General features: G+C 40.5%; 1 protein-coding gene across 2 annotated transcripts in view; it reads left to right on the top strand.

The window, feature by feature from the left end:
- Positions 1-13,707, top strand: part of ZPBP (zona pellucida binding protein) — an 84,276-nt gene extending 70,569 nt beyond the window's left edge. The window contains exons 7-9 of one of the 2 annotated variants that reach the window (XM_083377144.1): positions 9,811-9,988; positions 11,527-11,663; positions 13,554-13,707. In XM_083377144.1, the coding sequence (XP_083233270.1) occupies positions 9,811-9,988; positions 11,527-11,663; positions 13,554-13,661 (423 nt within the window). In that variant the 3' untranslated portion in view covers positions 13,662-13,707. The remainder of the gene's footprint in view (positions 1-9,810; positions 9,989-11,526; positions 11,664-13,553) is intronic. The other variant, XM_083377145.1, reaches the window with a different exon arrangement.
- Positions 13,708-14,105: the final 398 nt, after the last annotated feature.

The raw sequence follows: 14,105 nt of genomic DNA on the forward strand, positions 1-14,105 counted from the left end.
CCGTACCATAACGGGCCTTTCTATGCCAGGTGCCACAATGAAACTTCAATTATCTGTCTGCTCCCCCATCTTCATTTCTATTGGTTCAATGATGAATGTGGCAAGGGCTCCACCAGCCACTGACCCATCCAGCTGGCAGAATGCCACAGGCACTTTAAGTTGCCTCAGGTGTAAGCCCATTTCTTCCACTAGACAGGACTGCCCAGGCACTTGGTGTAGCCTAAGTCCAGAAAGGTACCAACTTCCCCTGTGACCTGATGAGCGGACCATTAGCTCTACTTGTACAGTCATCGGTGTCGGGGCAACTTACCAAGGGGTCATCGTCTGCTCTCACCTGAGCTCTTTGGATCCTGGTCCGAGTTCCCATGTCCCCAGTGGGAGGAGGGGTGAACTTTGTGACCTCTATCCTTTTCAGAGCTAACTCTTGGGTTCCTGTCGCCGGTTTCCCTTGCTTCTTGGCAGGACCCATCATGAGCTGCTGGACTGACACGCAGCAGTCAGTAGCTCAGTTCCTCTCCTTTCGACACTTGAAGCAACCAGTGGAGCATTGATGGGAACTTTGCTTGCAGCTTCTAGGTCTCACTTTCGATGGTGAGGGATGTTCTCCATCCGTGGCTGGCATGGGTTCAGGATCTAGCTAAATTAATCTCTTATCTCCTCAGTGAGGACATACCATGCATGTAGCGTGCGAGGGGCTCCTCAGGAGAGGCAGGCTTTGTATACATCATCATTCAGCTGTCCTGAAAACTCTAGATTAGCATGTCCTGCAGCCAGTCAGTTAGCTTGCAGGCTGGGTGCAAAATTCTTGGGTGTAGGCAGCCACAGATATTTGCCCTTGGTTAATGGTGTTCATGCAAATTCTGGCCTGCAAGGGGGTCTTCCAATGTCTTACAAAGGGCCATCATGAACTGACTGAAGATGCGCATCTCTGGAGCGGCTCCTTCTAGGGCAAGGGTAACACACTACACTTTTGTTCCTTTGATGGGCAGGTCTTCCCCATACTCCTGCAGGTACATTTGCATCAGGAAGAAGGCCAACTGCTTTGGATCGCCACCAAATTTACCCCCAGGGCAGGGGGTTCTGCTCCTTCTCCTTGGTGCAGGAACCCACTGGGCTTGAGTCTGCTGAGCCACTGGGGCTGGGGCAATCTGTGGTTAAGATGGTGTGGCTTTGGCTGTAGCCACTGGAGGAAGTGTGGCCACGGGGGATTGCAGCTATTCCATCATCCATGTGGCAGTGACTGGCAAGGAGCCCCATCTGGGCCATGGCCTTGAAGTTGCCAAATGTTCCTCTAAGGAAATTGAGTGCCTGTTCAAATAGCACATCTTTGGGCTCAGGCTTGTCAGGTGCTATGAACTCTTCCTCATAGCAGTGGGTTCTTTGCAGCAGCTTCCACAACTTCCCCTTTATGGATCCCAGAAGTGGATCCCAGAAGGCTTCTACTCCCAATCTTTTTCCTTCCAGGTACCTAGGGACCACCTGGGCTTCGGCTGCTTGTCACAGGCTTCGAGTTCCACAAGCCACTCAGCATGATCTTCACTCTGGGATTTGGCCGCTGGTTCAGCCCAGTCTTCTCCCTCCTCCTGTTCACTGTCGTGAGTTAACATTGTGTGCACGATCTCCATGGTAAAAGGTGTTTCCAGCTTGACCAATTTTGTAGATCCTGCCTAATGTCAAAACTGTCCCAAATCTAACTCTAGGAAAGAATGACCATAGACTCCATTTGATGTTTTTTTTAATTGAAAAGTTTTACAATACATTTTTTAAATAGAGAAAAAAAACTCCCTCCCCTCCCCCCAACCCTCCTCCCTCCCCAACTTCCCAGAGCTGAATACAGGGTATAAACTTACAAACCTAAGCTAAAACATGCTAACAAGAAAAATAAAACATTAAATTCTATCGCGCTTTAATTCTCCGTAAACATAACTATATTACTAACAAATAACTAATAACTAATAATACATCGTATAAAACCACTACTTATTCAAATGCTAAATGAAACTTTTTAGTCCCGTATTTATTCTGAATATATTCAATCCATCTTCTCCATTCCACAATATATCTCTGTTGCGATTGTTCTTTCAAGTATGCTGAAATTTTTGCCATTTCTGCCAAGTTAGAAACTTTCAAAGTCCACTCTTCTATAGTAGACAGTTCCTCCTTCTTCCAATATTGGGCTACTAAAAGTCTTGCTGCTGTAATTAAATTCAACATCAATTTAGTATCTATAACAGTAAAATCTGTAATAATACCCAACAAAAACAACTGTGGAGAAAACCTTATCTTTTTCTTAAATATCTTTTGCATATTCCACCAAATTTTAATCCAAAAAGCTTTAACTGTTTTACAAGTCCACCATGTGTAATAATACGTTGCATCCTCACAACCACACCTCCAACATTTAGGCTGGTAGTTCAGATACATACTTGCTAGTTTTTTAGGGTCTAAGTGCCATCTATAAAACATTTTATAAAAATTCTCTCTTAAATTTTGGGCCTGTGTAAATTTTACGTTTCTAACCCAAATCGTTTCCCAAGTATCCATTGTTATAACCTCCTGAAAGTTCTGGGCCCACTTTATCATACAATCTTTAACAAGTTCCGTTTCTGAGTCAATTTCTATCAATATATCCTTCTTATATGTGCTTGACCTTGATCTCTAATTTGTTTTACCAAATTTCCATCAGATATCAAGATACCAACTTTCTGATCTTCTTTCCATCTTGCTTGTAACTGCCCATACTGAAACCAAGTTTGCACAATCTTTTCTTCTTTTAAAATATTATATGGCTTTAATTGCCATACATTCCTTTCTATCCTTAAAATTTCTTTATATGTAGTCTCATCATGTTTAAATCCAACATTTATATTTTCTATTGCATGTTTAGGTATTGCCCAAATTGGTATCTTGTAATTTAACTTATGTCTATATTTTTTCCAGACTCGCAACAGAGTATAGCTTAATATATGTATCTTAAATACATTATCCACCTTCTTATCATACAATAAATATGCAAGCCAACCAAATAACAGATCATAACCCTCAAGATTTAATAATCTCCCTTGTGTTAAATTAAACCAATCACTTATTTATGATAAAGCAACAGCCTCATAATATAATTTAAGATTAGGCATTTTAAGACCACCTCTTTCCCATGTATCTTGCATTATCTTAAATTTGACTTGTGGCTTTTTCCCTGCCCAAACAAATTTATTAATACCTTTCTGCCATTCCTCCAAATTTAAATCCTTTTTGAGTATAGGTATCATTTGAAACAAAAATAAAAATTTTGGCAAAACGTTCATTTTTACTGCTGCAATTCTTCCCAATAAAGATAATTGTAATTTTTTTCCAACCATCTATCTCTTTTTGTATTTTTAACCATAACAATTCATAATTATTTTTATATAATTTCACATTTGAAGCTGAGAGATAAACCCCCAAATATTTAGTCTTTTTAACTATTTCAAATCCTGTTAACTCTTCTAAAACAGCCTTTTGTTCTATAGTCATATTTTTAGACAATATTTTAGTTTTTTTGCGTATTTATATTAAATCCAGAAACTTTCCCATATAGCGTTATTATCTCCATCAACTCTACAACTGAGTAAGTCGGTTGACTTACTGTAACAACCAGGTCATCCACAAACGCTCTCAATCTATAATCTTGATCTCTTATTTGAATTCCCTTAATTTTATTTGAGTCTCGTATTTTAAGCAATAATATTTCCAATGTTAAAACAAACAGCAGAGGTGACAACGGACACCCCTGTCTTGTACCCTTTTCAATATTACATATTTCTGTCAAACTACCATTAACTATTATTTGAGCTGTTTGCTTCTGATATATTGCTCTAATAGATTGTAAAAAATGTTCCCCAAACTCCATTTTCTCCAATGCCTTAAATAAAAATTGGCAATCCAATTGATCAAAAGCTTTTTCAGCATTCAAAAAGATCAGCGCTGCAGAAAACTGGTTATTTCTATCCAAAAATTCCAATAAGTCTACAATATGTCTCACATTATTCTTCATTTGTCTACCATTTATAAATCCAGTTTGGTCACTATGAATCATTAGCTTCATTACCTTCATCTATTTGCTAAAATTTTTGCAAATATCTTGTAATCAGTATTAAAAAGCGATATTGGCCTATAGTTTTTGGCTTGGGTAGCATCTTGATCTTCCTTTGGAATCAGCGAAATAAAAGCTGTTTTCCATGATGGAGGCACTTCTCCTCCCAATTGAATTGTCCTAAATAATTATCTTAAAGGTTCCACCATTTCTGACTGTAAATCTTTATAATAGACGGCAGTCAAACCGTCTGTTCCTGGTACTTTACCCACCTTTAATTGCTTAATTGCTAGAATAATTTCTTCATCATAAATCAATTGATTCATCCCTTCCCTTTGTTCTTGTGTAAGAACAGGAATGTTAACTTCTTGCAGATATCTATCTATATCTACATCTTGAATCTTGTCTCTAACATACAACTTAGTGTAAAAATCAACAAAAGCCCTTTTAATAAAATTCTGCTGATACACCACTTTACCCTTGTGCTCTATTCTATCTATATTACGTGACCTTTGTTTCTTCCTTAACAAGTAAGCTAACCACCTACCCGGCTTATTAGCATTGCAAAAGGTATTATGTTTAGCATACCGTAAGTTGGTTGCCACTTGATCTGCCATCAACATATCAAACTGGCCTCTTAGTAAAGTAATTACCTCTTTAATTTTCCCATCAGATGGATTCAAAATTAAAGCCTTCTCTTTTCTCTTAATTTCCTCCTCTAATTCTTTTCGCCTATGTTCCAGTTTACGTCTGTATTTATTATTCAAATATATTAACACTCCTCTCATATAAGCTTTACTTGCATCCCAAACCATCTCAATAGAAGTACCCTTATGCATATTCATATTAAAAAATTCTTTCATCTGTTTTTTACACTCTTCCACATTTTCTTGATATCTAAACAAATTTTCATTTAGTCGCCAAGACCATCTATCTCCATTATCTTTTTCTATTTCCAACCATACTGGACTATGATCTGATATAGTTCTTGGACATATCTTAATCTTCTTAATCCTAGAAAAAAATCATTAGTAATTAGTACAAAATCAATCCTGGATAAAGATTGATGCCTATCGGAGAAAAAAGTAAAGTCTTTTTCTTGCAAGTGTCTTTCTCTCCAAACATCTCTCAATTCCAAGTCGTCCTTCATCTCAAAAAAAGATTTAGGCAATCTAGCATGACTTGGTGTACTTCTAAAAAGGCCTTTTTTGTCCATTTGTACATCCAAAACTCCATTCCAATCTCCCATAAAAATACAAGATTTGTAATCCCACTGGATGATCTTGCTGTGTAATAATTTATAAAATTCTCTTTGCTGTTGATTAGGAGCATATAATCCAACCAAAAGTATTTTCTTGCCTTCTAGTAATAGTTCAGTTATAACATATCTTCCTTTTTTTTATTCCATTTATATCCCGCCCTTCTCCGAAGACTCAGGGCAGTTTACAAGCTTAGCAGTAGACTTCATACTATGTATATGCCTGCTTATTAGGGCTTTCACACACACCCCAAGCGGCATTATTACAAAGTCAGCTTAATTGCCCCCAACAATCTGGGTCCTCATTTTACCTTGTTTATCTGTTTCAATAAAACTAGCTGTTAAAGTGTTCTTAACGTAAATAACAATTCCATTTTTCTTGTCAGGAGCAGAGGCAATAAACTGTGTGCCCAGCCTAAAGTTTATCAAATACTTTTGATCAACTGCTCGAATATGTGTTTCCTGTAAGCAAATAACATCATTTTTAAATTGTTTTAGGTATTGAAATACTTTCCTTCTCTTATTCGGCAAATTTAATCCGTTAACATTCCAAGTTAGAAGCTTTGTCGCCATCTTTTGCGACCTGAAGCTTTTGGAGCACCTCATCCAAAATCACCTGCACTCTCTTCAGTTTCGCTCCTCCCACTGCTTCACTATAAGTAGGTTTCTGAGATGTAATTATAGCTTTCTGTTGTTCTTGTTCTTGTCTCATTCGTCTGGTTGCAGCCCGTGTCTCTCTTTGTTCTCTAACCTCTTCCATTGGTACCGGAATCTGGTCCACTCCTGTAGTTTGCTGGGATTCTCTTTCTTTCTGCTGAATAACTCCTTCAGCTCCTTGTATGCTCTCCATTCGTGACTGACGCTCTCCTTCACCATTCCTCCTTTTAAATTCTGAAGATGGCGGAGATCCTGCCTTCAAAATATTGGTATAAAAATCTTGTGCCTGCAAAACTGTGTTAAGACGATATTTCATGCCTGCATGCATCACCACCATACCTATTGGAATCTCCCATTTAAACTGGATCTCCCGTTTCCTTAATTTTTCTGCCAAGAAAGCAAATTCTTTTCTTTTCCTTAAAATTCTTGGAGGGATCTCTTTCAGAATTAAAACTTCTTGCTCAGCTACTGTACATCTATTATTATAGAAGGCTTGAATAACCTCGTTTCTGATTGCTCTCTTTGTATAGTAAACCACCACATCTCTAGGTAACTTTCTTTGTCTTGCAATCCAAGAATTAACACGAAATATTTTATCTATATCCCCCATAATATCTTCTGCTGAACGCTCCAAAACTTGTTCAAGAGCCTGTGCCACTATTTCTTTCAAATTTTCCTTAGGATCTTCTTTCAAACCTCTGATTCTCACAGCAAATTCCATATCACGATATTGTAGCATGACTACATCATCATCAATCTTTTCCATCACATTTTCAGCATCCAGCATTTTAGCATCTAATCTCATGTTATTTTGACTAAATTCTTCCACGCAGTCATCCAGACGCTCAGTACACACTGCCAGCCCTTGAAATGCAACCAAAATGTCTGCTCTTATTTCAGTATTCTTCTCCTCAATAAGTTCAGCTATTTGTTGGGATTGTATTTTTAAAGCATCCTGCAAATCTTTTATTTTTAAAGCTGGTGCGGGTGCCGCAGGAGGAGGCATCAAAGCCTGTAATGAAGACTGTTGAACTGGCGAAGCACCAGCACTTCTAGGAACTTTACTTGGTTTGGAAGCCATTTTAACACTGTTACTTCTGTTGCGTACTTTCACTTTCCGCACCACTTGCAACTTTTTCCACAAAATACTCTGAGTTAAAGTTCAAATACTTGCTAATACTTGTGATGGGAGTTTCCCGTTACTCCCATGTAACACCTCTGCTCCGCGAGCTGCATTGGCTTCCAGTTGCCCTCCGGGTGAGATTCAAGGTGCTGGTGATGACCTATAAAGCCCTATATGGCTTGGGTCCAGGATATTTGAGGGAACACCTGCCGGCATCAAGCTCCCTTCGTCCTGTGCGCTCCCACAGGGAGGGTCTTCTCAGGGTGCCGCCGGTCAAAGAATGCCGGCGGATGACACCCAGGGGGAGGGCCTTCTCTGTGGGGCGCCTGCCCTCTGGAACCAGCTGCCTGTGGAGCTTAGGACTGCCCCCGACCTTCGATCATTCCGCCGAGACCTGAAGACGTGGCTCTTCGAGCTTTCCGGCTCAGGCTGAGTTTTAATTGGGTTTTAACTGGGGTTTTACATGTTGCAGGGACTTAGTTTAATCTTTTTTAAATTGGTCTTAATTTTTGTATTAATGTTTTAAAAATTATACCCTGTAAACCGCCCTGAGTCCTTCGGGAAAGGGCGGTATATAAATTCAATAAATTAAATTAAATTAAATTATTACAGCATTCTCCTGTACAGCTCTGCCTGCATCCAAGTAATCCACGATTGACTATCGATGGCAGGGATGGTTGCAGTGTCCTGCTCTGCTCCAAATCCTTGGAGCGAAGGCGTCCCAGAGTCCGGAGCAAACTCAGGCTTCGGGGGGGGGGCTCACACCCTTCAACCACCAGAGTTAAAACTCTGGTGATCTAGGGGAGCTCTACCCCTGCCTAAGCGCTCACCCCCTCCTCTTCTCCCGAGGAGCGGGTTTCTGAGCTGCCAAACAGCTGTTCGTCGCTGTTTTTAGCGGCTCTACGGAAAGCAGTTGGGCTGACGGCCGAAACGGCCGCCATCAATGGAGCCTTGCCACCCAGAAGCCCCATAGACTCCATTTGATTGAAGTAATAGGTACTTTTACTAGAGTACAATGATGGCAAGGCAAGTAAGGTGGGATCTGAAGAATTCCTGCAGAAAGCAATAGATTTCTCCTTTCCTCTTAGTTCACCCTCCTTGAGCCAGTGACCAATGTCCAATAGCAAGTCATTTGGATGTTTTGTGCACTGTTTTATGGTGGGCAGTTCATTCGCTCATTCTCAGGCCGGTTGTCCTTGAAGTTTGGAGCAAACTAATATAGGCACCTGATTATTCTTACCCCTGTCAATTTCCCCCTCCCTCCTATCTCCTTTCTTCCCTTCTTACGCTTGTTCTAATCCACATTTCATAGCCCTCCCTCCCTCCTGTCCTTTGATGTCAGCAGAAGTGCGGTCTGAAGTGCTGAAGCTGGCAGATCTGACAATTGGGGTGACATGATAGCTGTCTTCCAGTATTTGAAAGAAGAAGTTGATCAGTTTATTCTCCAGACCATCTGAGGGCAGGACAACAAGCAATGGGTGGCAGCTCATTAAAGAGAGAAATTTCCTGACAGTGAGAGCAATTAACCAAAGGAACAGCTTGCATCCCATAATTTTGGGTGCTCCATCATTGGATGCTTTCAAGAAAAATTGGACATCCATTCATCAAAGATGGTATAACGAATTCTGCCTTGAGTACAGTGTTGGACTGGAAGATCTCCAAACTCTTTTCCAGTCCTATGATTCTATAAATAATCTTCCACTTCTCCTTCTAGACCAGGGGTCCACAACCTTCAGTCCTGGTCATGGCACGCCAGAAATCCGGTCACACAAACAAGCGGAGCCCCATCTGGGATGCAGGCAGCTTGCAAAACCGTGCCCCCTCCAGTCAATGGAAAAAACTCTCTCCATGGAGCCTGTTTCTGGTGCTCAAAAGGTTGGGGGCCACTGCTCTAGATACTTTAGGAGATAATCTTTTTTGGAGACTATAAGGGGGGAAAAAACTAAAGCAAGAACAAAAGTATACTTTTTCCATTTAGTTCTTAGAAAAAATGTATCTACCCTCTGAAAGAAAAGAAATTGAAGGAGAAATTGGGATAGATTTGACAGCATCCTCTCATTGGAGAGATGTATTTAATTATCCTCACTTTTGCCTAAGTCTGTAGCTATTTGAATACCAGGCAAACTAAAAAACTTGATCTATCAGATTTGATAATTGGAGCTAAGATTAAGATATCTCTCAACCATCATAACTATTTACTATCTTGATACCCAGAGTCCTGTAAGAGAATCAAGAAGTTTGAATGGGCCACTAAGGCCATTTAATCCAAACAGCTAATCATTGTAAGATTTCTAATACTCTGTATTTCAAATATCCTGCAACATATTCAGTATTATACAACCTGCATTCTAGGATGAGAAAGGACAAATTTCTCTGATATCCTTTCAAGTGTTTGAAAAGTGTTTTTCTCTCTCCCCTCCACACACATTAGTCATCTTTACTCAAGGGTGAACAAACATAACTCCTTCAATCTTTTTTTTTGAAATTTAGTTTTTAGTGCTCTGAACCAGCATGTCACAAAGACATTCTCTCATGTATAAGAGTATTTATTCATTGTATATTGCAATAAATACATTAGCCAAGGATAAACACTTAATGTTATTGATACAGTTTGTATTTTTTATACAAGTAAGAAAAGAAGCAAGTAAAAAAAATGCTGATTTTTATCTTTATCAAGAAAGTAATTTCTTTTTACTTCAGGCAAAAGACCTAATAGAGAAATTCTTTAGCCAACAAGTTGAAGTTCTTGGAAAAAGAACAGCACCACTACCTGAAATATACTACATTGAAGGCACTCTGCAAATGGTGTGGATTAATCGCTGTTTTCCAGGTTATGGAATTAATTCTCTACTACATCCAGATTGCCCTAATTGTTGTGGTAGGTTGGAAACATAACAATTTTCAGAATTATAAATACAGATTACTAGATATTTTAGAGGAATTATCTAGTTAACTATTTAGCATTCACATGTCCCATGTTACACCCTCCCCCTTGTTCTACTGTTCAGTTTGGTTCACAAAAGTTGGGCTAAGGAGCAGGGGAGATTGCATGTGTGTGTTAGATGCATGTGTGCTGGGTGAGGCAGCTTTGAATCCCAAAGGCAGTGATGCAGAACCACATAGCACGATCTGCCAAGCGGATGGACAAGGCATTTTCTGCACTTGCTCAGAGGCATGGGGTTTTTGAATTTATGTAAAGAAAGCTATCCTTCTAAGCATTTAAAGCATGTGCAGAGAGCAGGTAGAAACTCTCATATAGAGCAAATGCATGAAGAGAATATTTTAAATCATTATTGCACTTCAGCTTTTTAGCTTGGCCACCAATGCCTTTTTTATTCCATCAAAGCAGCCATCCAGCTCTTCCCAAGAGCCAGCTTGGTGGTTCAGTAGTAGAATTTTCACCTGCCACTTGGAAGCCTGGGTTCAGTTCCCAGCCAACAAGAGTGCTGCTGCTGCTTTTGCTGCCTTCCTTTAGTTCTTTCCTTTCTGGCTACTTTAATTTATTCACTTGTACAATGAATATTTTTACTGTTTATTGTACATATTTCTTTTAATTAAATGGTCTCTGTGGGTCCAACTCTAGGGAGAAAAGGCAGCTAGGCAAGTAAAATCTATTTTTCTGGTTAAATATAACTTTTTTCTAGAAAACATGCAGTGATTTAATCTTTGGCTAAATATATTTTTCTAGCAAAGTGAAACCCTAGAACTACAAAAGATCTGCTGCATTGACCAGAAATCGAACGCAGTCCTGCGGCATGGCAGGCTAGAATTCTACCACTGAACCACCAATATAGTTATTGTAGATACAATGGACAATTCATTCTCTCTCTGCTGCTCCAGCCTGTTGCTAAATTTATATGATGTATTTCTCAGATTTATATAGCCACTCATCTTACAGATGCATGACTCATTTTATCCTTTTTTAAACTTAATTTTGGAAAAGGGCCTAAATTCCTTCCGCTGGTCCTTGCTTGCTCCTGGCTTCCTTGTACCTGGCTCCCCCACTATTGCAAGGCAGCAGCAAGGCAGAGGCTGAAGCCAGCAAGGAAGAGGAAGAGGAGACAAAGAAGAGTGTGTCAGCTGCAGCTTTTCAGCTGCTGCATTAGCCAAGTGGGAAGGTGCTTCCCCCGATCCCCCTCCTCTTTCAGGTAGTGACCCCTCTGCAAGGGGAAAATGTTGTGAGAGGTGATTGTGAGATTAAGTCAAAGCTGAGAATTTTACAATCTATGAAAACTTTGAAAGCAGGGGGTTATGATGATGATGATGATTAACAACATACTGGCCAAAGGTAGCTAAAGGCTTTGGACTTGAGTAAGATACTATCCTGGGTGAGAAGTAAGCTAAATTCTGAATTAATTGGTTAGAGATAGATATTTTATTTTCATTCTCTTATTTTTGTCCTCCTTACCATTTGAGGATATGACCAAAGAAATCTACAAATGGAATGCAGGGCCGAATCTGGGCAAGGGGGCCAGCTGGTGCATCCTTCCACCAGTGGCCAATGGCACATGGGGGGAGGAAGCAGCCTCCTGGTCTCCCCACACCAGTGTTTGGTGAGTTATACCATGGCTAAGTGTCCCACATGGAAGAGTGGCCAGGGAGATTTGTTCTACAGTGAATCACCCAATGCAGGGCAGCGGGGGACAGGATGAGGAGCAGGAGAAGGCCAGTGGTGAAGGGACACCCAGGGTGTGGAGCCTGTGGTGGTGCACTGGGAGCTGGGTAGCCATGGCAATGTGTTGGGGGCAGCTGGGGGGGCTGCAGTGAAGTGGCTGAGGCAATGTGGTTATAGCTAATTGTCCCATTCCAGACTGGGAAGGTTGCAAATGGTAATCTCGTGACCCAGGATGCTACAACCATAGTAAATACATTCTGGTTGCAAAGGCCCTAATTTTGATCATGTGTCTCTGGGGATGCTGTGATGGTCATAAGTGCAAGGATCAGTTGTAAGTCACTTTCCAATGCTGTTGTAACTTCAAATGGTCGCTAAATGAATGATTGTAAATTGAGGGCTATTTGGACTCAAGAAGACCCTACTCTTAGAAGCAAATGAACAGTGCAGACCCTGTCTTACTATATTTTCTAAAGTTCTTTGACATTAAATTGCAGGAGAAATCACTCAAGGACTGAGTTTCAATAGTTTTGTTCATAAGAATTGTTGGAAGCATACCTACATAACAAACTAAGCCAACCATAATGATAAATAGTAGGTACATAACATTACAAGATTTATATTTTATTTTGGTACTACTGTGTTTCCCAAAAAATAAACTTTGGCTTGATTTTTACACCTGTGCCTAATATAAGCCCTACCCCCAAAGTAAGCCTTAGTTAAGAGCCTGCACAGTTGGCCACTTGCCCACCCAGTCTGGTTGTTCGTAGTGGGAGAGGGGGTGGAGCTGCTCCATGCGCTCCATACCCAGTTACTTTGGGGGCCCTGCAGCCATCCCTACCATGCCTGACACTCGCCACATGGCGGCATCAGCCCCATCCAAGCAGGAGCCCTCATGGCCACCATCAGCTCACTTCTGTGGCCATTCATGTACATCATCCCCCCCCCCAGGCTCCATTTCACTGGCAGAAGCCTTTAGGAAATGCCTCTGCAGCCAAGAATGGAGCCCTGGGTTGATGTGTGCATCACCCTCCCAGCCTCCGTTTCAACAGCAGAGACCTTCAGGAAACCCAGGCCTCCAATCTTGGCTGCACAGGCCCTTCCTGAAGGTCTCTGATGGCGAAATGGAGCCCAGAGGCAACACACGCATTAACCTGGGGCTCCATTCTCCGCTGCAGAGGCCTTTCCTAAAGGCCTCTATTGGCAATAGTGAGGCTAGGGGTGATGTGTGCAAGCAGCAGTGAGCAGCCACAGAAAAAGTGGGCCAATGGCAGCGACGTGGGCTCCTGCTGGACATGGCTGTTGGTGCTGCCGCTGTGAGGCAAGACAGTGGAAAAAACAAGACATCTCCTGACCTAATGCTTCTTTTGGATCCAAAGAAATTATAAGACTGGGTCTTATTTTGGGGAAACACAGTAGTTGTGAAATATGTATGAGTTTTCATACAATACAAAGCCCCAAGAAAAACAATACCAGATGTTCTGTACCTGTAATTATTCACAATATAGTTGAAGATAAATCTCAGAATATGATGGGATGGAGCAGAGATGTTAGCTGTATACAATGTGTTGCAGATAACTGATGGAGTCGTCTCAAAGTTTCTTGCACCTATGATGGCTGTCTTACACATTTTACATTTACTTCTGCTTATGCTTACTGTTTCCTTATTTTTTCTTAAAACATTTTTGTGAGTGTGAACCCCAAATTTAGGAAATAAATCTTGAAGCAATTAACTGGCTTTGAATTTGAAATTTTCATTCTATTGCAAATTGCAATATATTTGATGACATGATTATTTTTGTTTGTTTTGTTTTCCTTTCTTTTGTTATAGTGGTTTGCAGTCCAGGATCATTCAATCCTCATGAAGGAACTCATTGTCTTCAATGCAACAGAAGTCTGGCATATGGAGCCAAACATTGTTACTAGACTCTTGGCATAATCCTTTCGCTATGTTTAGTGACTTTCCTGTACTTTCATCTCTATAATCCAAATAAAAGGATTTTTCAAAAAAGTAATTTATATTACGAGATTACATTTATATGAGGAATGATATTTGGCAGAAGAGAATAAGGAGAAATTTCCTGTGATTAATTAGTAGAATGGCTTGCCCTCGGTAGTTGTGGGTGCTCCACCACTGATGGTTTTAAGAAGCGATTGAACAACCATTTGTCCAAAATGGTATAAGGTTTCCTGCTTGAGCTGGGGGATGGACTAGAAGACTGTTAAAGTCCCTTCCATCTCAGTTACTCTATTTCATTCTTAAAAAATAGTTGCATTCCCCTGGCAATTTTATATTTCTGAAGATGCAATTATGTTTAAATTTCAAGTGGGGAACCTTTCAAGTATCTTTGGTTTTAGAAAATTCAACACCATAGATAGGAAA

This window comes from Vipera ursinii (genome assembly GCF_947247035.1).
Source record: "Vipera ursinii genome assembly, chromosome: Z".
NCBI lineage: Eukaryota > Metazoa > Chordata > Lepidosauria > Squamata > Viperidae > Vipera > Vipera ursinii.